This window comes from Zalophus californianus, chromosome 1, assembly GCF_009762305.2.
Source record: "Zalophus californianus isolate mZalCal1 chromosome 1, mZalCal1.pri.v2, whole genome shotgun sequence".
Taxonomy (NCBI): Eukaryota; Metazoa; Chordata; class Mammalia; order Carnivora; family Otariidae; genus Zalophus; species Zalophus californianus.
Genome location: NC_045595.1, coordinates 23026062 through 23044868, shown reverse-complemented (window position 1 = coordinate 23044868; position 18807 = coordinate 23026062). Strand labels below are relative to the sequence as shown.

Genomic DNA, 18807 nt, shown 5'->3' with positions numbered 1-18807 from the left:
AGTATCAGTGCACAGTATCAGCATTGTCTGCTTGGTTGATGTTAATATCGTCTGACTCTGAATTTTACTCTCATTTAGATCTCCACAACTATTAGTGATAATCATGAAATTTACTAGCTGTTTCAACAGTGGTCAGTTTTAAATGAGAGGCTTTTACACACATATGCATATTTAAAAATTCACTTGTTCAATAACCTAAAAACCCTCTTTGAAATGAGGAGAGAAAGAATAGCTTGTTCCAGTGATAAAGTCAAAAGATTTCTAAATCACCTTTGGTAGTGTATCTGTGTATCTTTCATCTTTTTTTTTTTTTATCTCTTTTCTGTATGGTTGAAAATTTTAATAAAAAGGACATCCCCATGAATTTTCATCTACCAACAGAATTTTATAAATAAAATCACCCAACAGCATATTCTTGCAATGGATATTAATGCCTTAAAAAATAATAATAATCCTAATCAAACAAATCTTTTTGCATAAAGATCAAAATAGTCCTTTAAACAAACTATGGTAATACTTTGACATGAAAATGCTATGAGAATAAAGTTTTTATATTCTGAGTTAAACATATTATGCTTCATTATCAGTATTTTAGATGTTCTTTATATAAGAGGTTTAGAAAAAGTAGGCATTACTATTTTTAATTGAAGAGCTGGTTCTTTCAATGTAAGCAATATGAATTATCTGCCTTTTATGATGCTACTCTGATGAACTGCTACCCTTTTAAAATCTAGACAATTTAAGAACACCAACCGTTGTTTAGATTCTCATTTGCACCGGCATCTTTCAACATTTGTGGAAGATGCCTGAATCCTAAATAATATAAGGCATTAACAAAGTAGCAGTGGAAAATAAGAAGAAACAAGAATAAGTAAATCTTCCAAGTAACATTTCCCCTCGCTTTGCATTTGATTGTCTTGGTAAAGTGCAGTCACTCAGTTCTCGAGAATGCTCCATAAGTGATATTTTGCTTTTAGCCAAGACATTTCTGCTTCTTACTGAATCATTATTACTTGCATCTGAGATTTAGAGAACCTGAATTCTTATGAGAGTTACTGTATTTTAAGTTGTCTAAATACAAAAGTAAACAGATTTCCCTCTTGGAACTTTGTATCTTGTATGAACTCAACTGCTGAATTTGTCTGTCTTCTTTTTCTCTTCTTAACAACCTGAAGACAACTTTGTGAGTGACAGTGTTGGATAATGTTGGAACATCTGTATGAGAATCTCAAAATGACTTTCTTCTTTTTTTAAAAATTTTATTATGTTGTGTTAATCACCATACATTACATCATTAGTTTTTGATGTAGTGTTCCATGATTCATTGTTTGCGTATAACACCCAGTGCTCCAATCAGTACGTGCCCTCCTTAATACCCATCACCAGGCTAACCCATCCCCCCACCCCCTCAAAATGACTTTCTTCTAATAAAGTTGTTATTATTCGGGAAAATTTTTATGTTGCTTCCTCTTTTCCCAGTGTTTCTGAAATATGCCATTAAGCAGGGAATATGTTTTGTGAGTAAACATCTAGACAGAGGGGAGATGCGGTCTTTGGTCAGGGACACATATACAAGTAAACCCATGGGGAAGAGTATATTACAGATCGACATATCTGAAAGCTGTTTTAAGAAACTGCTTTTTTTGTTTATTAGGGTACAACATGCTTATTTCAGGACTGTCCCAGAATAATTAACAATACAAATTACCATGGGGCATTGGATCTTGGCTAATATTCATTATGGGCTATGACACATAACTGACCCCCGCCCCCCAGCATAGTGGAGCATTTATATTTTCACAAACATGGTTTAGACACCTCCCAAATAGATGCCTGAAAATACAGTCAACTGTCGGAGCTTTGGGGCCTGGGATAAAACCTTCCCCCTGTTTAAAGACCCCCTGAAACGTTGCTTCCTCCATAAAACCTTCTCTAACGAAGTGGAAATGGGAACCAGATGTTCTCAGAGTTCACTACGAAGATAATCATATTTACTCTACAACCTAAGATACCATCGAGGACCAAATCTGTGCAAACTGTTAATACAGCAGTCACTGAACACTGTAGCTGGAAGAAAAACTAAAAATTCTGGAGGGTTTGTAAACTTCTAGGGTAGAAGTTGGGAAGATCCCTCTTTTTCTCCATAGCATTTAGCATAGATCTGGTACATAGGAAGTGCTCAGCAAATGATCCCAGAAAGAACAGATTCCAATCTTGCCCTCTTATTTATTTTATAACCAAGGCCCAAGGAGGAAAAGGAGTCACAGAGACTTGGTACCAGGATTTGGGCAAGCCTGTCCTTTTATATCCTGGGGCCTCCGCTTGCTCCTGGCTCCTTCACTCAGTATGTGTGCATACTGTGCCTGCACCGGTGTGGTGAGACTGTAAGGAGGTTCTGAGCACCTGGTGCTTACGTACTGCTGCCGCTGGTAGGGACAGAATGCTCGTGTAACAGCTTAGTTGACCACTGTGACTTCTCTGGAAAGCAGCACAGAGAGGAGAATCAGCTATAGAAGCATCTGGAATTAAATCCCAGAGCAGGTTACCCAAACTTATTAAGTCATTTTTATTCATACATCCTTCTATCCATCCGTCCTTCCATCTATCCATCTATCCATCCATCCAACCATCCACCCATCCATCCATCCATCCAACATCCATCCATCATCCATTCATCCATATCTGTTTCCAAGCACAGCCTGCTATTAAAAAACACTGCTTTAAATGTTTTTATATTTATGTAGCCTTAGATTTAACCCTGACACAGACCTTGCAAAGTATCCATGCCCATCTTGTAGGTGAAGAAATAAAGGTGCAAAGTACCTGGCACTGGTTCACAGAGAGCAGCAGGGTGGGGATTTAGGCCTTGACCCATCAGATGCTAGAGGCCCTGTCCCAATCACTATTCCCTCAACCTCCTTCCTGTGAAGGACAAAGACAAACATCACGTTTTGCCTTAAGGAGCCTGGAGTGCAGTGAACCACGTTAATCATTGCTAAAGTAGGAATATTGTCCATTCTGCTTGGGAGGATTAAGTAGAATTATAGATGTAAAGCACCCAGTACGGTGCCTGGCGCATCCAACAAGTACATATGCTCTTATAAGGACCATTCTAGGTGAGGGGAGAAGAGTTGATTAGTTCCTCTGGAATTCACCCATTGCTCTACTAAATTAGAACAATCCATCTCTCCATCTGAACTGCATTATCAAAAGAGAAAAAATATTATTCCTTTATCCCATGATAGAACATCGTGGCTGTAATAGTTAAACAGAAGGCCTTAGGAAGCAGTTGGGGGTGGGGAGAGGTTGGTTATTGAAATTGTGAAAATGGAGTGAGGTTAGGAAGGAAGCAGACCGGGAAGGAAGCTGCCGGGAGGAAGGGGCTGGGGAAGAAGAGACAGATGGTGCAGAAGCACCCAGCCTCCAAATTAGGTACTGCATCCCAGGCCTGGGCAAACATGGATGGGTCCAATCCAAGCACACAAGGGCTCATGACTCAGCAAGTGGTTCAATTCTGTGAGTCGTTCCTGGAAAAAGAAAATCCATACCATGCCATGAGTCCTTTGCCTGACATTTTTCTACTTCATGAAACTAGGTTGGGTTTTCCAAAATCCTTCCAGTGAATTTGAAGGGATAAACGTCTAACTTTCTGTTTTTGAACTTGTTAGCCCTGTTGCTGTGCAGGATTGAACAACTGCTCCAGTTTAACTCCAGAGGGTCATTTCAGTCGAAGCCTCTGGTGTGAGTTGTCTGAAAGCTCACACAGAGACATCCCTGCAGTTCTGGTGGAACCTGGCTACACTTGGGTTTGTAATGAATCTAGATCCATTAGCTGGGGGTCCGACCAGCTAATAACATGACTGGAAAAAGAATCAGCCAGCTGAACTATGACCAGACCAACAAGTACATGACTCCGTTTAGAAAGAAAAAACTGTAAAGGCAGTTGCTTTATTAAAATTAAAATCTCATGGTAGTGGGCAGAAGTGATAAGGTAGATCAACTCTGTCAGTGAAAATTAGAATAGTTTGTATGAAAACATTATACCAAAAAAACCCACAAAAAACTAAAGAAAGGCAAGGCTCTGCCTGTGAGTGTATGGTGTGTGTGTGTGTGTGTGTGTGTGCACGCACGCACGTGTGTGTTCTCCTGAGTAATTCATGGCATTTTCGTACCATACCTGCCACATAGAAAATCACTCCAATGAAGACCCATAAAGTCAGATTAATATCATTGACAGTGATTTGGCATTGATTTCATATAGATGTGTCTTAGATTTACATTTTGACATAGATTTGGTTTCCAGATGAGTCAATGAATTGTACTGATTTTCATTAGCCCTGTGTCAGAATGAATGGTGTTTTTTACTGTGTGTCCACTCTCACTTCTTCTCTCTTACAGAACTCACAGTAACACAGTAATGCAATCACAAAATAAATGCTTTTCTCATGGAATCCCACACCTTTTGGGTTCCCTAATTCTTTCCTTCATTAAAGTATTCCATGCAGGTGTCCCCTAAATGATACTCTCTCTTCCAGGGTCTTGACCAATGAAGTGTAGATTCATATACTGCTTTCAGGAAATACATCTTAGTGTGTCAAGTGATGGATACAGCTGTCCTAAATCTACTAATAAATATAGAGGAACCCTCAAAATGGCAAGTCTTTGAGCTCATGATTGCCCTTGGGTCAATAAGCGAGCCCTGGAGAATGGCATCTAGAAACAAGGAAATCAGAACATCAGGTGTCCTCTGACGTCCTCTTCAAGACAGTCCCTAGGCTTGATATAAGTCATGCTGACATTAATGCCACCACAGCCAAATTCATTGGCTTTGTGAAATAGCTCTTCACAATTCTCTGCCTTCCTTTCTATGTAGAAGAAAAAAAGGTGTATATATATTTCTTTGGGGAGGTAAGAACAATTGTAATGAAAACAATCTTTTAAAATTCCATTGTTTTACTCAGATGTTTCTTTGACTTTCAAAAGGAAAGGCAGTTTCATTTTAGTAATGTTATGAGTAGGGTTTCTATTGTTTTAACACCTCAAGACAGTCATATTTTATAGTCATGCTTGATTTAAATAAATACGGGAAGACATTCATGTATCTTAAATACATGAGAATTTTTTAAAGACTTTGAATTCCCAAGACACTAAACATTAAGTCTGGGACTAGAAAGCACTGAGATACTAGGGATCTTTAAATCAATTCTTGGTTTTTGGCTTTACAAAAATACCTACTTTTTTTTTTTTTTTGAGAACATCAGATTACATCAGTGTTTCAAAACCATTTATAATTTATTTGTGTCAAATTTGTTTCTATTAAACAAGGTATACTACTAGCATGATGGGTGGTCTTCCTCCTTCCATGACTGGCTTCCCCTCTAGTCGCGCACTCAGTGCGGATGGTCTTGGCAAGCACTATTCACGCGCTTCTCAGGAGAGTCTCCCATTACAAGGAGAAAACCAAGGCTTAGGGTGATGGCATCCTCGGCCCAAGTTTGCTAGGCAGGACTGGCAGTGTGGGGCCTCTACTCCACTTCCAGCCAACCCTGTAGTTGGTCTTTGGACGATTGGGCTCTCTTCCCTCTGTCATAAGAGAGGGACGGCCCCCTTCTGTCACTCGTGCACACCACAAAGGGCTGGACTTTGCGGGAACAGAATGGGGTAAAGGTCACACTCCTCTGCTCCATTCTTCCCATTTGAAAGCCAAGGTAGTCTTTCCTTCCAACAAGCCCTGCACTGAACCGTGAGTAGGAGAGGCAGCACCTCCAAATGCGATTATAGTAGGGTAGGTAGCCACCCGGGTTCGACTGTGCCCCTGCACTTCCGTGGACCACAGGCTCAGATCCATGCTGCTCTAAGCATCTCACGTGGACTGGGCCTTTGACGAAAGACCAAAGATGATTTCTCTTTCTGTTAGAAAGTGAAGAGTTTTGATAAACAAATGTACTTTTTAGATTTGTTCTATGTAGGACATCACTTCTTCTGATCACAGCTGTCTGTACCAAGAATCTATGTGTTTGTATGTCTTTTTAAAACTGAGTTTGGGGCGCCTGGGTTGCTCAGTCGGTTAAGCGTCTGCCTTTGGTTCGGGTCGTGGTCCTGGGATCGAGCCCCGCTCCCTGCTCTGCAGGGAGTCTGCTTCTCCCTCTCCCTCTGTGCTCCGCCTGCTTGGGTTCTCTCTCTCTCCCTCTGTCAAATAAATAAAATCTTAAAAAAATAAATAAATAAAAATAAAACTGAGTTTGGATTTCCCAGTTTTTCATTTGTTTCTGGAGTGAGTTAGGCTCAGCAAACAATTATTAGGCTAAGCCTTGTTTGTCCATTTATGAGTAATACACTTAGTTCACTATTTATGAGTAATACAGTTAGTTCACTATTATTATAAATATAACTAGTTACTTATAAAAATACATGTTCACCGCACAGGGTTTGAAAAGTACCAAACTGTATTAAGAATAAAGCAAAATACTTGTTCTCCTCTCAGAAGGAAATATCCACTATGAGACATGCCTATGCATTTCTTCCCAGTATTGTTTTGTACATCTGCATGTTTACACACACACACACACACACACACGCACACTAAAAGCATAATGTACATAAAATGTTATATTCTGATTTTAAAACTAATTTATTTTCTTATATTATTCAATTTCATTTTGACCACAATTTTATAATGTCTTCCTATCCTTTGGAACTTGGGTGACTTTTGCCACTACTTTATTATTGCTGGGTATGTGGGTTCTTCCTTTCCTCATTGTAGGTAAAACTGCAAGTCACTGACCGGTTTAGGTTACATTATTTCTACGAAAGAGGATTATTGGGTTAAAACACGCAAGTATGAAAGTTCTTCATATGTACTAGCAATGTATTCTTGGAGGTTTTTCATTTTGTTTTGTTTTGGTTTGGCTTTGTGTTTCATTTTTAACCAGTTTTCATGCCTAAGAGTGTAAAAGCTAAAAACTAAAAAAAGAATGCATCTTTTCATAATTGAATTCTGGTTCTTACCTTGCTTTTATCCTTGTTACAAAATCCCATGAAAGTTCCAATTTATATGAAAATGGGATGAAACCTGAACATTTTTTCCAGATATACAAGTAAACATACATTATGAGTTTGTTTAAAATTAACCAATTAGCTTTTTCAAACAAGAAAGGCAAATAGCATCCTGCTTCCGCACGGAACTCCACGGCCCCACATTGATCCATATGCTCTGCCAGCCCTCCCACCAGTGGGGAGCCAGGCACTTTGAATCTGGGGGTCTTGCATTCTTATACGAATGGTCTCAAACACAGAGTTGGAGAGGGCTATGGGAGAGGGGTTGGCCAACACTCACATGGATATGAAATGGGCAAACTACACCTTCTTCGTCAGCTAATCTGAACTGCCACCAATATACCCACACAGAACTACACTGGGGAACAAAGTATGGGGCTCTGTGATAATCATCCTGGTTCAGCAATATGCTGTGACTCTGATCTCCAGAGTTTCATCACACTGGTCATGGGAGAGCTGCAGTGGCCAGACTTGTTCTGGTTTCTTCTTCCCTGGCCTTATTCACAGAGCAGATCTACTAATTCGAGTGGCAGCTACCATCTTACAGACTCAGTGTAGTCAATCTTAACAGCCCCTTCTCGGGGATGCCTATAAAAGATGCCTGTACATGTTCCTATAAAACAGTAAACTATAAAGGGGGAAAACAGGGTTATCAAAACAAGATATAATAATTCACACACAAGACATGTAAAGGTAAAAGCAAATGAGTCATAAACCAGAACCAAATGTAAATAGTTACCACCTCTCAGTTTCACACTTGATTTGCATGGATTTTGCTGGTTATATAACTGTAATGGAACACGAAAATCACTAGACCTACAGTCCTGTGAAAACAGCAGCTTTGCAAACTTTCAATTTTCTATTTTCAATGACAGTTAATTCAACATTTCAAAGTACAGAAGTTAAATGAGGCGAAGAATGATAAATGATGCCCCATGATTGCTGAAATCTGATTACCCAGAGATAAGAACAGGCCAGATTCTACTTGCACAAGTTTGGACCTAAAGCATGAGACAAATGAAAGAAAGAATGGGAGGGAAAAAAAGCAAAAGGGGAAGAAAAACTTTAGGGAAATGAATGCTTCCATTTATCCCTCCTAAATATAATATAAACAAGGACACAAAGAAAATGCAAATGGATTCCGGATCCCATGGACACTCAGGGGGGATATTAATAAGCCAGTTCCATCCTGAAAGAAAACCCCCAAATCGACCTCCATTTAAGAAGCTAATTTATGCACTCCTGAGTCCTCATACAAGTTAAGCAGCACAGAATATCACAGCAGGCGTAGAACAACAGATCTTGAGCCCTGCTGTGTTTGTTCAAGAAGGCAAGTTAGCTATTCCTAACAGGAAACAAAACATGTCATTGGGCTATTAAACAGGGATCCTTTTGCCATACTGTGCAGCCCTGAATGCATCAATTGCTGTCCCAAACAGGATTAGAGATGTGGTTTTCTTTAACTACGGTTTTGAGAAAAATGCTTATGCTGCTCAGAATTCTCAGACTGATATTAACTAATCTAGTGCTGGGCCAGACAGAGCACTCTAGAAACCTTCAAGGAAAAGTCTCTGACATACTCCAAAGTTGTGAGAAGGCAGCACAAAATAAAGGGAAGGGGGTACAGATCGGGGGGGTGAGTTAACCCACGTACACAGCCAAATTTGTAATTCCCCCAAGAGTATTTTTGCCTTTAAGTATTCAAGGCCCCACTCTACAATGATTAATCATGCAGTGAACAACTGATATTTTGTTTCCGTAGACAAAACCCACCTGAATGAATATGCAGTTTGAAAAAAATGGACTATTTTTGCCGTGAATGGCAACTGAAAGTACACTCGCAAATGGTTTTGGGTAATTCTGCTGTGTTATTACAAAATCGGATCTCCCAGATATTTCTGTAGAAGTCAAGAAGTTCCATGTAAGAAAAAAAAAAGGTAAACCTTTCTTACATATGGACCTTTCTTCATTGTTCAATGTAGGACAATCAATCCACTGGAGAAAGTGGTTCAATTTCCACTAAAAAGAACAGATTTGTGATGCCTTGAGGGCATCAGGTCTGTATTGCTACATGGTTTTTAACCAAAACTTCAGGATACTTCACTGCATTTGGTGAAAATATTGAATACTGATTAGGCATATCATCAGTTAGTACTATCCCAATGTGACAGCAACTTACAGAGTCTAGAAATGAATCACAGTAAAAACAAAATGAAATTCTTTTTGCAAACCATTGTTCTAGCAAATAGTCATAAGCGAGAAGATAAGTTTTGAAAGACCCTCAAAATATCAGAATTATGAAAACCATAACTTCTAGCCAACAATCATTAATGACTACCATACATATGAGGGACACCCAAATGGGACATTTTCAGTGATAGATCAGCTAAGAGATTAAAGTAAGCATGTTTACAGAGACATAACTATTTAAAATATTTATGGAGAAAACAGTTGCAGATGATACAAAGAGAGATTCCAACAAAAACACAGGACAAATGCAGACACCATATGGTCCAATGTATGCACCCATGACCTCATGTGAAAAGCAGGCCAAAGACGTAACAGCTGGAGATGCCTCCCTTTTACCCCCAGAACAACAAACTCTTGGGGGGGTTTGGAAGGGGCTCATTATAATCATGTCCATGGCTGGTTGAAATCTAGGGGTAACGTCAAAGGCTTTGGGAAGAAATGTCTCAAAACAATTGTTCCTGGAAGCCTTTGCTTTCTTGGGGTTTTAAGCCCAATCTGCATTTCCTTCTGACTCCACATAAAAGGTGAAGTCAGGTAATGAGAGTTTTTCATGAAATGGAGGAGCATCATGGATCTTTCACAGCACTTTTGCCGTCTCCTGATTATTCATTAGGCTTGAGTCAGAACCACAAATCACTGTGGAGGCCCCAGACCACCACATCCCATATGATCTGCTCATATGTTCTCTTGATTGCTGCTCTAGAGCATCAGAAGCCAAGACATGCAAATGGTAGTAGAAACTCTTAAGTTTTGTGAATGTCTAGTACATGGCAGGTTCTGTGCTAGGCGCAAGTAAGAGAAATAACTCATAACAAAACTGGAAAACTAGTCTATCATTCTTGTTAAATAGAAAGAATCCTAAAGCTTAGAGAAGTTAACTAACTCGCCCATGGGCACAAATGGATGGAGGCTGGGAGGCAGGCCACCATATTCCTTGCTGGTCAAGCAGCAGGACAATGAGTTTGAGGGAGGGCTGATGCTCTCAGGAACCTCGTATTTCCAGAAGAGTGTCCTGCAGGTGCCACTGAAGTAACACCGGGGATGGAGAGGAGCACTGATACTCCTTCAGCAGCAACTGAGACAAGCCGCCCTGAGGCAGGGTGCCCTCCACCTGCAGTGTGACTCTCCTCAGCTGCCCTCCTCCTCCCAGCCCAGGTGCCTAAGGGTTAATTTACAGCCTTCTCCAAAGAGCTGAATTGCCCAGAAATGACTCCGAGGAGTTCTGAGACCATTTTTCATGCAGGGCTCTTCATGATTTTTAAGGTAAATACCTTTCTCTATTTTAACAAAAAGACAATTTGTAGCCATGGTGAGGAATTGGAGGGGGAGAGAGCTATTCCTTGTGATGCAGGGCTGCACAGCAAGCCCTTGGATGGTCCAGCGTCTTTCAGAAAGGCACTGGGGCATCCTCCTCAATTCCAAACTTTCTATTTGCATGGCATGTGATGTGAGTGACAGAAGGAAAGAGGGCAGGGAGCTAAGTGCTGTTGAAGAATCATATGTCCCAGCAACTTTTGTTCTTACCACATTCTGTGTTGGTTTGTTTCGAACCTTGTTTTAAAATTCCATGGCTGATGGCACCTCAAATTCATGAGGAATCTTCTACAACAGAATGCTTCTGTATATGGATCAGTGGGAGCTCGATGAATAAATTCCAGTATGTTGAGGCCAGTCCAGTTTTAGGCACTGAATTCATTAAGTCTCTTTACAAAGAAATTTCAAGTGTGGGCAATTAAGAAAGCATGACCTATTAAAGATGCCGATCCTTCCAGATAATGTGGAATTTTGACCATATATTTATTCTGGAAGCTGTTGTTCTACTCAAATACTTGAACTTTTAATGAAGTGTTCAGTCTTTTTGTGATGGCACTGAAGTGTAATCAAACATTACCACAAGCCAAGTCACACACTAGCATGTCTCGCCTTGTTTAAATATCTCAAATATATTTGAGTAATTGTGTAATGATTTCTAGGCCTCTGGTTGTCCATATGGTCTGAACAGACTGTCTTTTGTAGAGCAGTTGTGCTATCTCTCTCAACAGGAAGGAATCAAATCATCTTTGCTCCAAACTGGAAAGCTTGGGAGGTACTGCTTACATTTCGGGAGGTGCCTTACCTCAACTCTTGAAACAAAACCAACCCACATCTGGCCCCCAGAAATCACTGTGTCTTCTGGAAATCTTGCTTGTGTTTGTGAAATATCCCAGAACAAGTCAGCAGGCATCATGTGTCATGTTTTCTTCTGTAACTGTCCTTAGGATACAATGACATGCCATGGGGACAACATAGCAAAGCCAGCATGGCAATCACATGGAATCTTACTAGACAGAGAACATTCTACATGGTGAAACCAGATCATCTCAGACAGACAATGAGGACCAGTGAAAGGGTCTGACTTTGGCAAGAACTTTGCTCTAATTCTCTCCAGGTGGTACAGGCGATGAGACAAGCAAAGGAGCTATTGATTTTGCAATTAATGAAACCCACGGGGAGTCTTCAGATATTTGGCTTAAGAGCCCAGAATCTAAACTTAGTCACTGGGTCTTACAAATTATTCACATTAGCTGTATCCCTGGGAAAGTACCTCAGGGAAGACCTGGAATGCTGTGTTTGAAGGAATGTGCTAAACTGACCTTTGACCTATTATTTGAGAATTCTTAGCAAAATGTATGGGTGCAAGTTGCCCCCAAACTACTGGCCACAATAGGGTTCTTTGATGGGACAAACTTGGCAGGGAGACAGTGGACAGATGAGTCTCGTGGTCTTTCTGCTCCTGCCCAACCTCAGGCTTTTGAAGTTTTAAGAGGAAAACCATTTCACTGGTCATGAACAGTACTGAATGCACAAAATCATGGAGACATGCACAATTCGTGAGTTCTGGGGAAGACTGCAATGTTATGGAAAAGAGTTTACCTTTTGTGCCTGAGGGAGCTGAAAAACAAATAGGAAAACAAAACAAAAAGAAAAGAAAAAAGCAATCATTACATAAAAAGTCAAGATTAACTGTAAAACTTCATTTGATCACTATTGGCAAATGGAAAAACCAAAACTGGGAGAAAAAGAGGGAAATAAAACTAAAGCCATGTAATTTCCCCAAATTAAGCTACGGTGCTGATTATTCAACCTGCTGTCTGAATCCAGAGTATCAACAGACAATCTGTGAGCACATGTTTTGGGAATCACCACGCCCATGCAGGCAGTTTGGCAACTTCCTGCAATGCTAGACCTGAGGTTCTTCTGTTCAGTACCCACAAACACACATTTCCAAGACCCAATTCCTCCTTCTTGCACACCAATGGTTTCCTAGTAGAGGAGGACTTTCTGGGGACATCTGGGGCTGTTAAAACTGGTGAGGGGAGGGAGCCAGAGATATTGGCTTCTAGTGGGTAGAGACCAGGGATGCTGCTAAACATCTTACAATGCAGGGGATAGCCCCCACAAAAAAGAATTATCTAGCCCACATGCCGATTGTGCCAAAGTTGAGAAACCCTTCTGTACATAAAGGTAAGACCATTAGAAGAATGTTCTGTTTTTAAAGTCAATTTTTCTTGCTTTGTAGCACATTGTTTCCTTTACTGATGGTTAAGAAAGCATGCACAAGGATTTGTGCATTTGAAATAAAGCTCATATTCTAAGAACAACGAAAAGGCAGTCAGTTAACCCATAAAATCAGACATAATAGCTTTCTCAATGGTACAGGCAAGAAACTGAAATTACAGGTATGTGGGAAAAGATGAACATTTACGAGACATACTTGCCTATTTTTCAACATTGAGACTATTAGGCTGTGGTTTAATGCCACTGTATTTGTGACTGCCATTAGAGCATGTGACGTTTTGAAAAGCATTTTTCTAATCTGAAATGGAAATTACATTATCCGTGTATTAAATACCAAATCTAGGAGTTACATAATTTTCAAGACTTACTTCTCATCATAGAGACTAACATTTATTGTGTGTGAACTTGTCACCAGACACTGTTTTAAGCCTTTTATTTGCATTATCCTACCAAATCAAAGCAACCCAATAGTACCCTTATTATCCTCATTTTATAGATGAAAAATAAGATGGAACCTAGAGGGTAAGTAATTATATAATGTCCCATAGATAATAAATTGTAGAGCTGGGTTGCCTAACTTTAGAAGGTACAAATTCAACCCAACTCACACAGCAAAGGCCATGAACACGAGGAAATTAGACAGCAGACTTTTCTCTCTTTCTCTCTAGAGCTTATAACATTGGAAGTGCTAGAAGACACAAAAATAACTAAACCAGACATCTTGGGGTCCCATTTGAACCTTTTGCCTTCCCCATTCATTTAGCCCTGGGAAGAAGGCTCTCTCTTCATATGCACTAAGACCAGGGCTTCGGCCCTGCACCTGTGGATAGAGCCCAGCAAACGGCAGAAGGGATAGACATAAGCCAACAAAATGCCTTGGATCTCAGAGACAACTCCAGAATAATTTGGAGAATGTCCATGAAGAGCAGACCCAACCTCTCCAACACTCATTTTTCAAGCAGTTTTATCCCAAAAGGTCTCCCGATTTAAGGAAATAGGAATAGTACAAGCAAGCTTTTCTGATTCTTTCATCCTAGTTATGGTTATGGTGGCCACTATTCCAAAAGGAAGCTTGTGAGTTCCTCCAGTGCTTCTTAAGAGTTCAGAAAATATGTATCAAGGGGTGAGAAATTGAGTCTAAAATGAGGGATCACTTCAAGTAAAGTCTTTTAAATATTAAACATTTTTTTCATACGATGGGAAAGAAATGGTGGAGACACGAACATTAAGGGAATGATAAATGCACATTTCCTTAGGAAAGCATTTGTGTTGAATCACAGCTTGTCATATGAAATGCACGGGGGGCCCTGAGAATTACAAATGTTTGATGAACTGTAAAATAAATACCAAGGTTCAGTCCTGCACAACTGCCGGACTTGACAGCCTCTGAAAGGAGAGCTACCCTTTCTCTCTCTCTTTCTGGAAGCTTCATCTCAGCCAAGCAGGAAACACCTCTTTTTGACTCACCCATTTAAGCACATGAGAAGGAAAATGAGAGACCAGGCCTTTGTGGTGATGTCCTCAGTTTAAGACTGTCCTCAAACTCTCCACAAAACATGTATTTTCCTCAAGAAATAACTCATGAGAACAAAGAACCACTTTCCTATCAGAGCTTTGAAGGAACAGAAATTACAGCTTGCAGTGCCCTCAACAGGTTGGACCTCTGAGAATGAGCTTCAGAATAGAACACAGCATATTTAGATCAGATCATTAGCAGCCACAGATGCTACTACTTGGGAGTCAGTTCCCCTGACGACATATCATCCACCCAACAGTCACAGACGGTGTACAGGAGCCTGAGCTGGGAACCTGACCGGCCGGACACTTGGGGCCTCTTGCTGGAGTCTTGAGGCATGTGCCTTCCAGCCTTTGGCCAGATGCTTGTCTGTAAAAAGGGATGGTGGAGGGAGGGCTGGGAAATGTGCCAAATCTTGGATGGCCAATAGATTTTGTCTTGATAGCCAAGTCTGACTGATTAGTAATGGCTGTCTGGAGGGCCGTGTTGAGAAGGATTCTGAAGTTATGTCTGAGTTTTGTTGGAAAGAATGTAAGAGCCAAATGGCAATATCCTTTGTGGGTTAAAAACTCAGGAATGGCAAACCATATCCCTGGACACGATGATCTCTCAAGGTCTTCCTATACTTTTTCTTTGTAGTTCTGAGCACATCTATGATTTCTACATAACTTATTTGTTTAATGTCTCTTCCCTGCTAGGTCACAAGCACCACTAGGGCATGAGGATATTTACCCTGTATGTAAGTCTTTATGAAATTCTCTAAGCTGTGCCTGTAACTGGTGTCCAACCTGTTAAAGAAGGTACCTTGTTACTAGGGTATACCTAAGGCTGATGCTAGGGAAAGAGAATTGGACTAACTGCCTTGAATCCACACCACCTCCACAAACACACCATGTTGATGACCCAAGATGACAGCTTTCAAGAGAAAAAGAAATCTGACAGAAGGATGGACATGAGCTCTCAGATTCCCATATGCCTGACATGGATGTCTATATATGTGCAGACTGTCTCACTGACCCATGGATGCACATAAAGCCAGCCTGGGAACTTCCCATCATCATGTGGTCTAAGCTGAGGAAATGTCTTTACAAAAGCCACCTAGGCATTGTCAACCCAGCTCTACATCTCTGGATCTGTTTCTTCACTTACTATATAAGAGTCTGCATGGGCAGCTTCAGGTTGCTTCCAGGCTAAACCCCAAGTTGTACAATTCTCTATCCAAATGTGCACATCCTCCAGTCACTTTTTAAAAGGAAGGGTAAAAAAAGAAAAAAGTAGTGGTATGTTCTGGGCTCCCACATTCCTGAAGAAAAGCTGGGCACTGGATGCATCCATGAGATACCTGACATTTGAACGTGGAAAAACTGAGAAAGTGTCATTCGAAAGAGAATGGAGGAGAGGAAAGGTGATGAAGATGAAGATGACAGTAAAAACAGCACAAGCCACTCTTTAGTGGATACTCTCAATGGACCAGGTACTTGGCTAAGCGCTTTTTCATCTTGAGCAATGTTGGTCCTCACAGCGGACCTCCCTCCAAGTTAGACAGTAGTATCATCCAGTTTATAGATGAGGAAACAGATAATATTTAGAATAGCTAAGTACCTTGCCAAGGTCACTCAGGCAGGAAATGCTTAAGCTGAGGGTCAAAGTCAAGTCTCTCAGCAGCCCCGACTCTGCTTTATCCACCAGGCTCAAGGTGCTGCTCCTCATGCAGACCGAGGGCACTAGCACCAACCCAAGCTCCTGAAGGACTTCTCAGGCCATTCCATCTGGGCATCTCCCATGCTGGAAAGGGGAATGAGAAATTCCAGCACCACCCATTATGGGAGAGTCTGGATGGAGACAGAAAATCCAGCTTACCACAGTTCTCAGTATGTGGTGCATGATGTCACCGTGTAGCATAAATATTTACCATGCCCTTTCCTGTCGCAGACATTTACACTTATTCTCTCCTCATCCTGGGACTCTCCCTCATACCCCTCCCTGCTAGCCTAGCAAATGCCTACTTCTCTGGTCAGTTGTCATTACCTCAAAAAAGCCTTGTCTGACCTCTTGCATCATAAGTCCTCATCACATGCCCTCATAATATCACATGCCTCCCATTCACGGTAGAGTTACTACTACTTGCAGTAACTGCTATGCTGCCCTTCTTTTTTTGGTAACAGAAACCAAACTTTTAGCCAGAGTCAGCTAAATGACCCTGTTAGAGGTTGATATGGCTAAGTGGTTCAGCCGTGGTCAATGAGATATCCACGGATGTGGCTTTTCCAGATAGTGTCCTTAAAAGGACTCCCTCCATCCTGCTGCCAGTAAGGTACCTGTGATGGCTGGTGCTCTAGCAGTCATTCTGGACTGTGAGGTTATCTTGAGGATGAAAACCACATACTAGGATGGTGAGGACAGCAGTAATGACAGGCAATTATAACAGCTATGGCCAGCTATTCACCATTCTAATTGCTTCACCTATATTAATTTATTGAAAACTCACAGGAACATTATTAGGTAAGTTCTATTATTACCCCAGTTTTGTAGATGATGGAACCACAAGGTCACATGGCCAGAAAGCAGCAAAGACAGGATTCGAGAAGAGAGACCAGTAGGAAGGGCAGTGAATAATCCGGATGAGAAATAATGGAGCACTGAATCAGGGTGCTGGTGGTGGAGGTGGCGGGCAGTGGTCTGACCTTAGATCTATTTCAGAGCAGACTTGATAGAGATTGATAAGATAATATGGGAGGAGAGACATCAAGAGTGCATCCAAGGGTTTAGGTCCATGCAAATGCAAAAATGGAACAGCCATTTACTGAAAAGAGGAAGACAAAAGGAGGAGAGTATTTGAGGAAAGCTCTCCAGAGTTGAGTTTTTCTACAATTGACAATTTTAGGATATCTCTTAGACTGGCAGGCAGAAGTGTAGGGTGGGCAACATGGTCACCATCGGTATGCCGACAAGGTCACTCAGGGAGTGCATGCAGATAGAAGAGAGCTTGTGTCAAGGACAGAACAGGAACATTCCACCAGATAGAGGTCTGGAAGCCAACGGGAGCCAGTGAAAAGAGCAGTAAGGAGCCAGGGGGGAGGTGGGAGTTCAGAGAGTGCTCTGAGACCCTGAAGCTAAATAAAGGTGCTTCAAAGTGAGACAGTACCTCCACCAAGGGAAGGGAGCCCTTTTGCTTTAACTTTCCTTATTCACTTCATTTATATCTCAGAGTTCTGCACAGAGTCACAGGGAAACAGAGGGGACATCCATCCATCACTCTTGCTCAATGAAGTTCCGGAGTTGAATGGACTCCTTTTCAAAAATAAAACTCCAATTAAAGATCTATTGATCAAAACAACACATTTCACTATGAAATATGTAAAGACCAAATGGGAAACAAAGTATTTTCCTGCCAACTGTATAAAACAAAACAAAACAAAAAAAGCCTGGCCTACATATGTTTACTCCATTTGTAAAACTGGCCCTTTGCCTCAGGCCTTATGAATGAGTGATAAATCCCTGCTTGTTGCAAAGTTTCCTTGTGTTCATTTATTTTTATTGTGCATGTTTGCATTTATAATCTTCCATTCTTCTTCATTAAGCAATGTGGATAAAGATCCCTATTCCTCTTATATATCAGAGGAAGTTCTGCTAATTGGCTCAAACTCCAAAACCTGTACACCAAGGACGGAAAGGCTCTGATGAGCTAAGATTTGGCGGTGTAGTTTCTGTCCCACATCCATCCACTTCTGCCACCCCATGCCAAGCCACAATTGTGGCTCTTCCATCCCCTCCCTTTGATTCTTCCCCCCAGCCCCATCTCTATACTGCATCCAAAATAATCTAAATGTATAAACCTGGTACTTTGCCAGCCCTCACTTGCCTCAAAGGCTTTGTGTGGCTATTTTCTCTGGTGGCCTAATGCTCTGTCCCCTGCCCATGCCAATTCCATGACACCCCCCACAAGCCAGGCCTCACCAATTCCTACCCATCTGTCAGATTGCAGCTCTGCTGGTATCTCCTCTGACTGAAGTCCCTATCTCAACCAAGTGTCTTTCTATGACATCATCTTGTTTATTCCTGTCTTAGCATGTATCACCTTCTGTAATCTTCTTGTTTACTTTCTAATTACCTCTCCACATAAGAATTTAAGATTCATTCAGGGCCCACATCTATTGTATTCATTGTTTTATCACCACAGAGTACACCTGTACGGTACCTGGCCCTTGCTAATCATTCAGTACATATTTGTTGGAGGAACAGAGAAAGGAGAGAAGGAAGGAAGGAAGGAAGGAAGGGGAAAAAGGAGAGAAGGAAAGGAAGCAGAATGAAGAGATGAAGGAAGGAGAGCCTTAGAATCTGGTAGGCCAGGTTTCAAATCCTACCTCTACCATTTACTAGCTGTGAGGACTTGGACGATAATATATTCTCTCAGAGCTCTGGGTTTC

At 41.1% G+C, this 18807-nt stretch overlaps 1 protein-coding gene across 5 annotated transcripts in view; it reads right to left on the bottom strand.

The window, feature by feature from the left end:
- The window catches only part of CACNA2D3 (calcium voltage-gated channel auxiliary subunit alpha2delta 3), an 891383-nt gene that overhangs the window by 245069 nt on the left and 627507 nt on the right, over positions 1–18807 (bottom strand). For 3 of the 5 annotated variants that reach the window (XM_035723841.1, XM_035723840.1, XM_027586867.2), the window contains one exon: positions 12220–12237. The exons of the other annotated variants lie outside the window; for them this stretch is intronic. In XM_035723841.1, coding sequence (XP_035579734.1) covers positions 12220–12237 — 18 coding nt within the window. The remainder of the gene's footprint in view (positions 1–12219; positions 12238–18807) is intronic. 5 annotated transcript variants of the gene reach the window in all.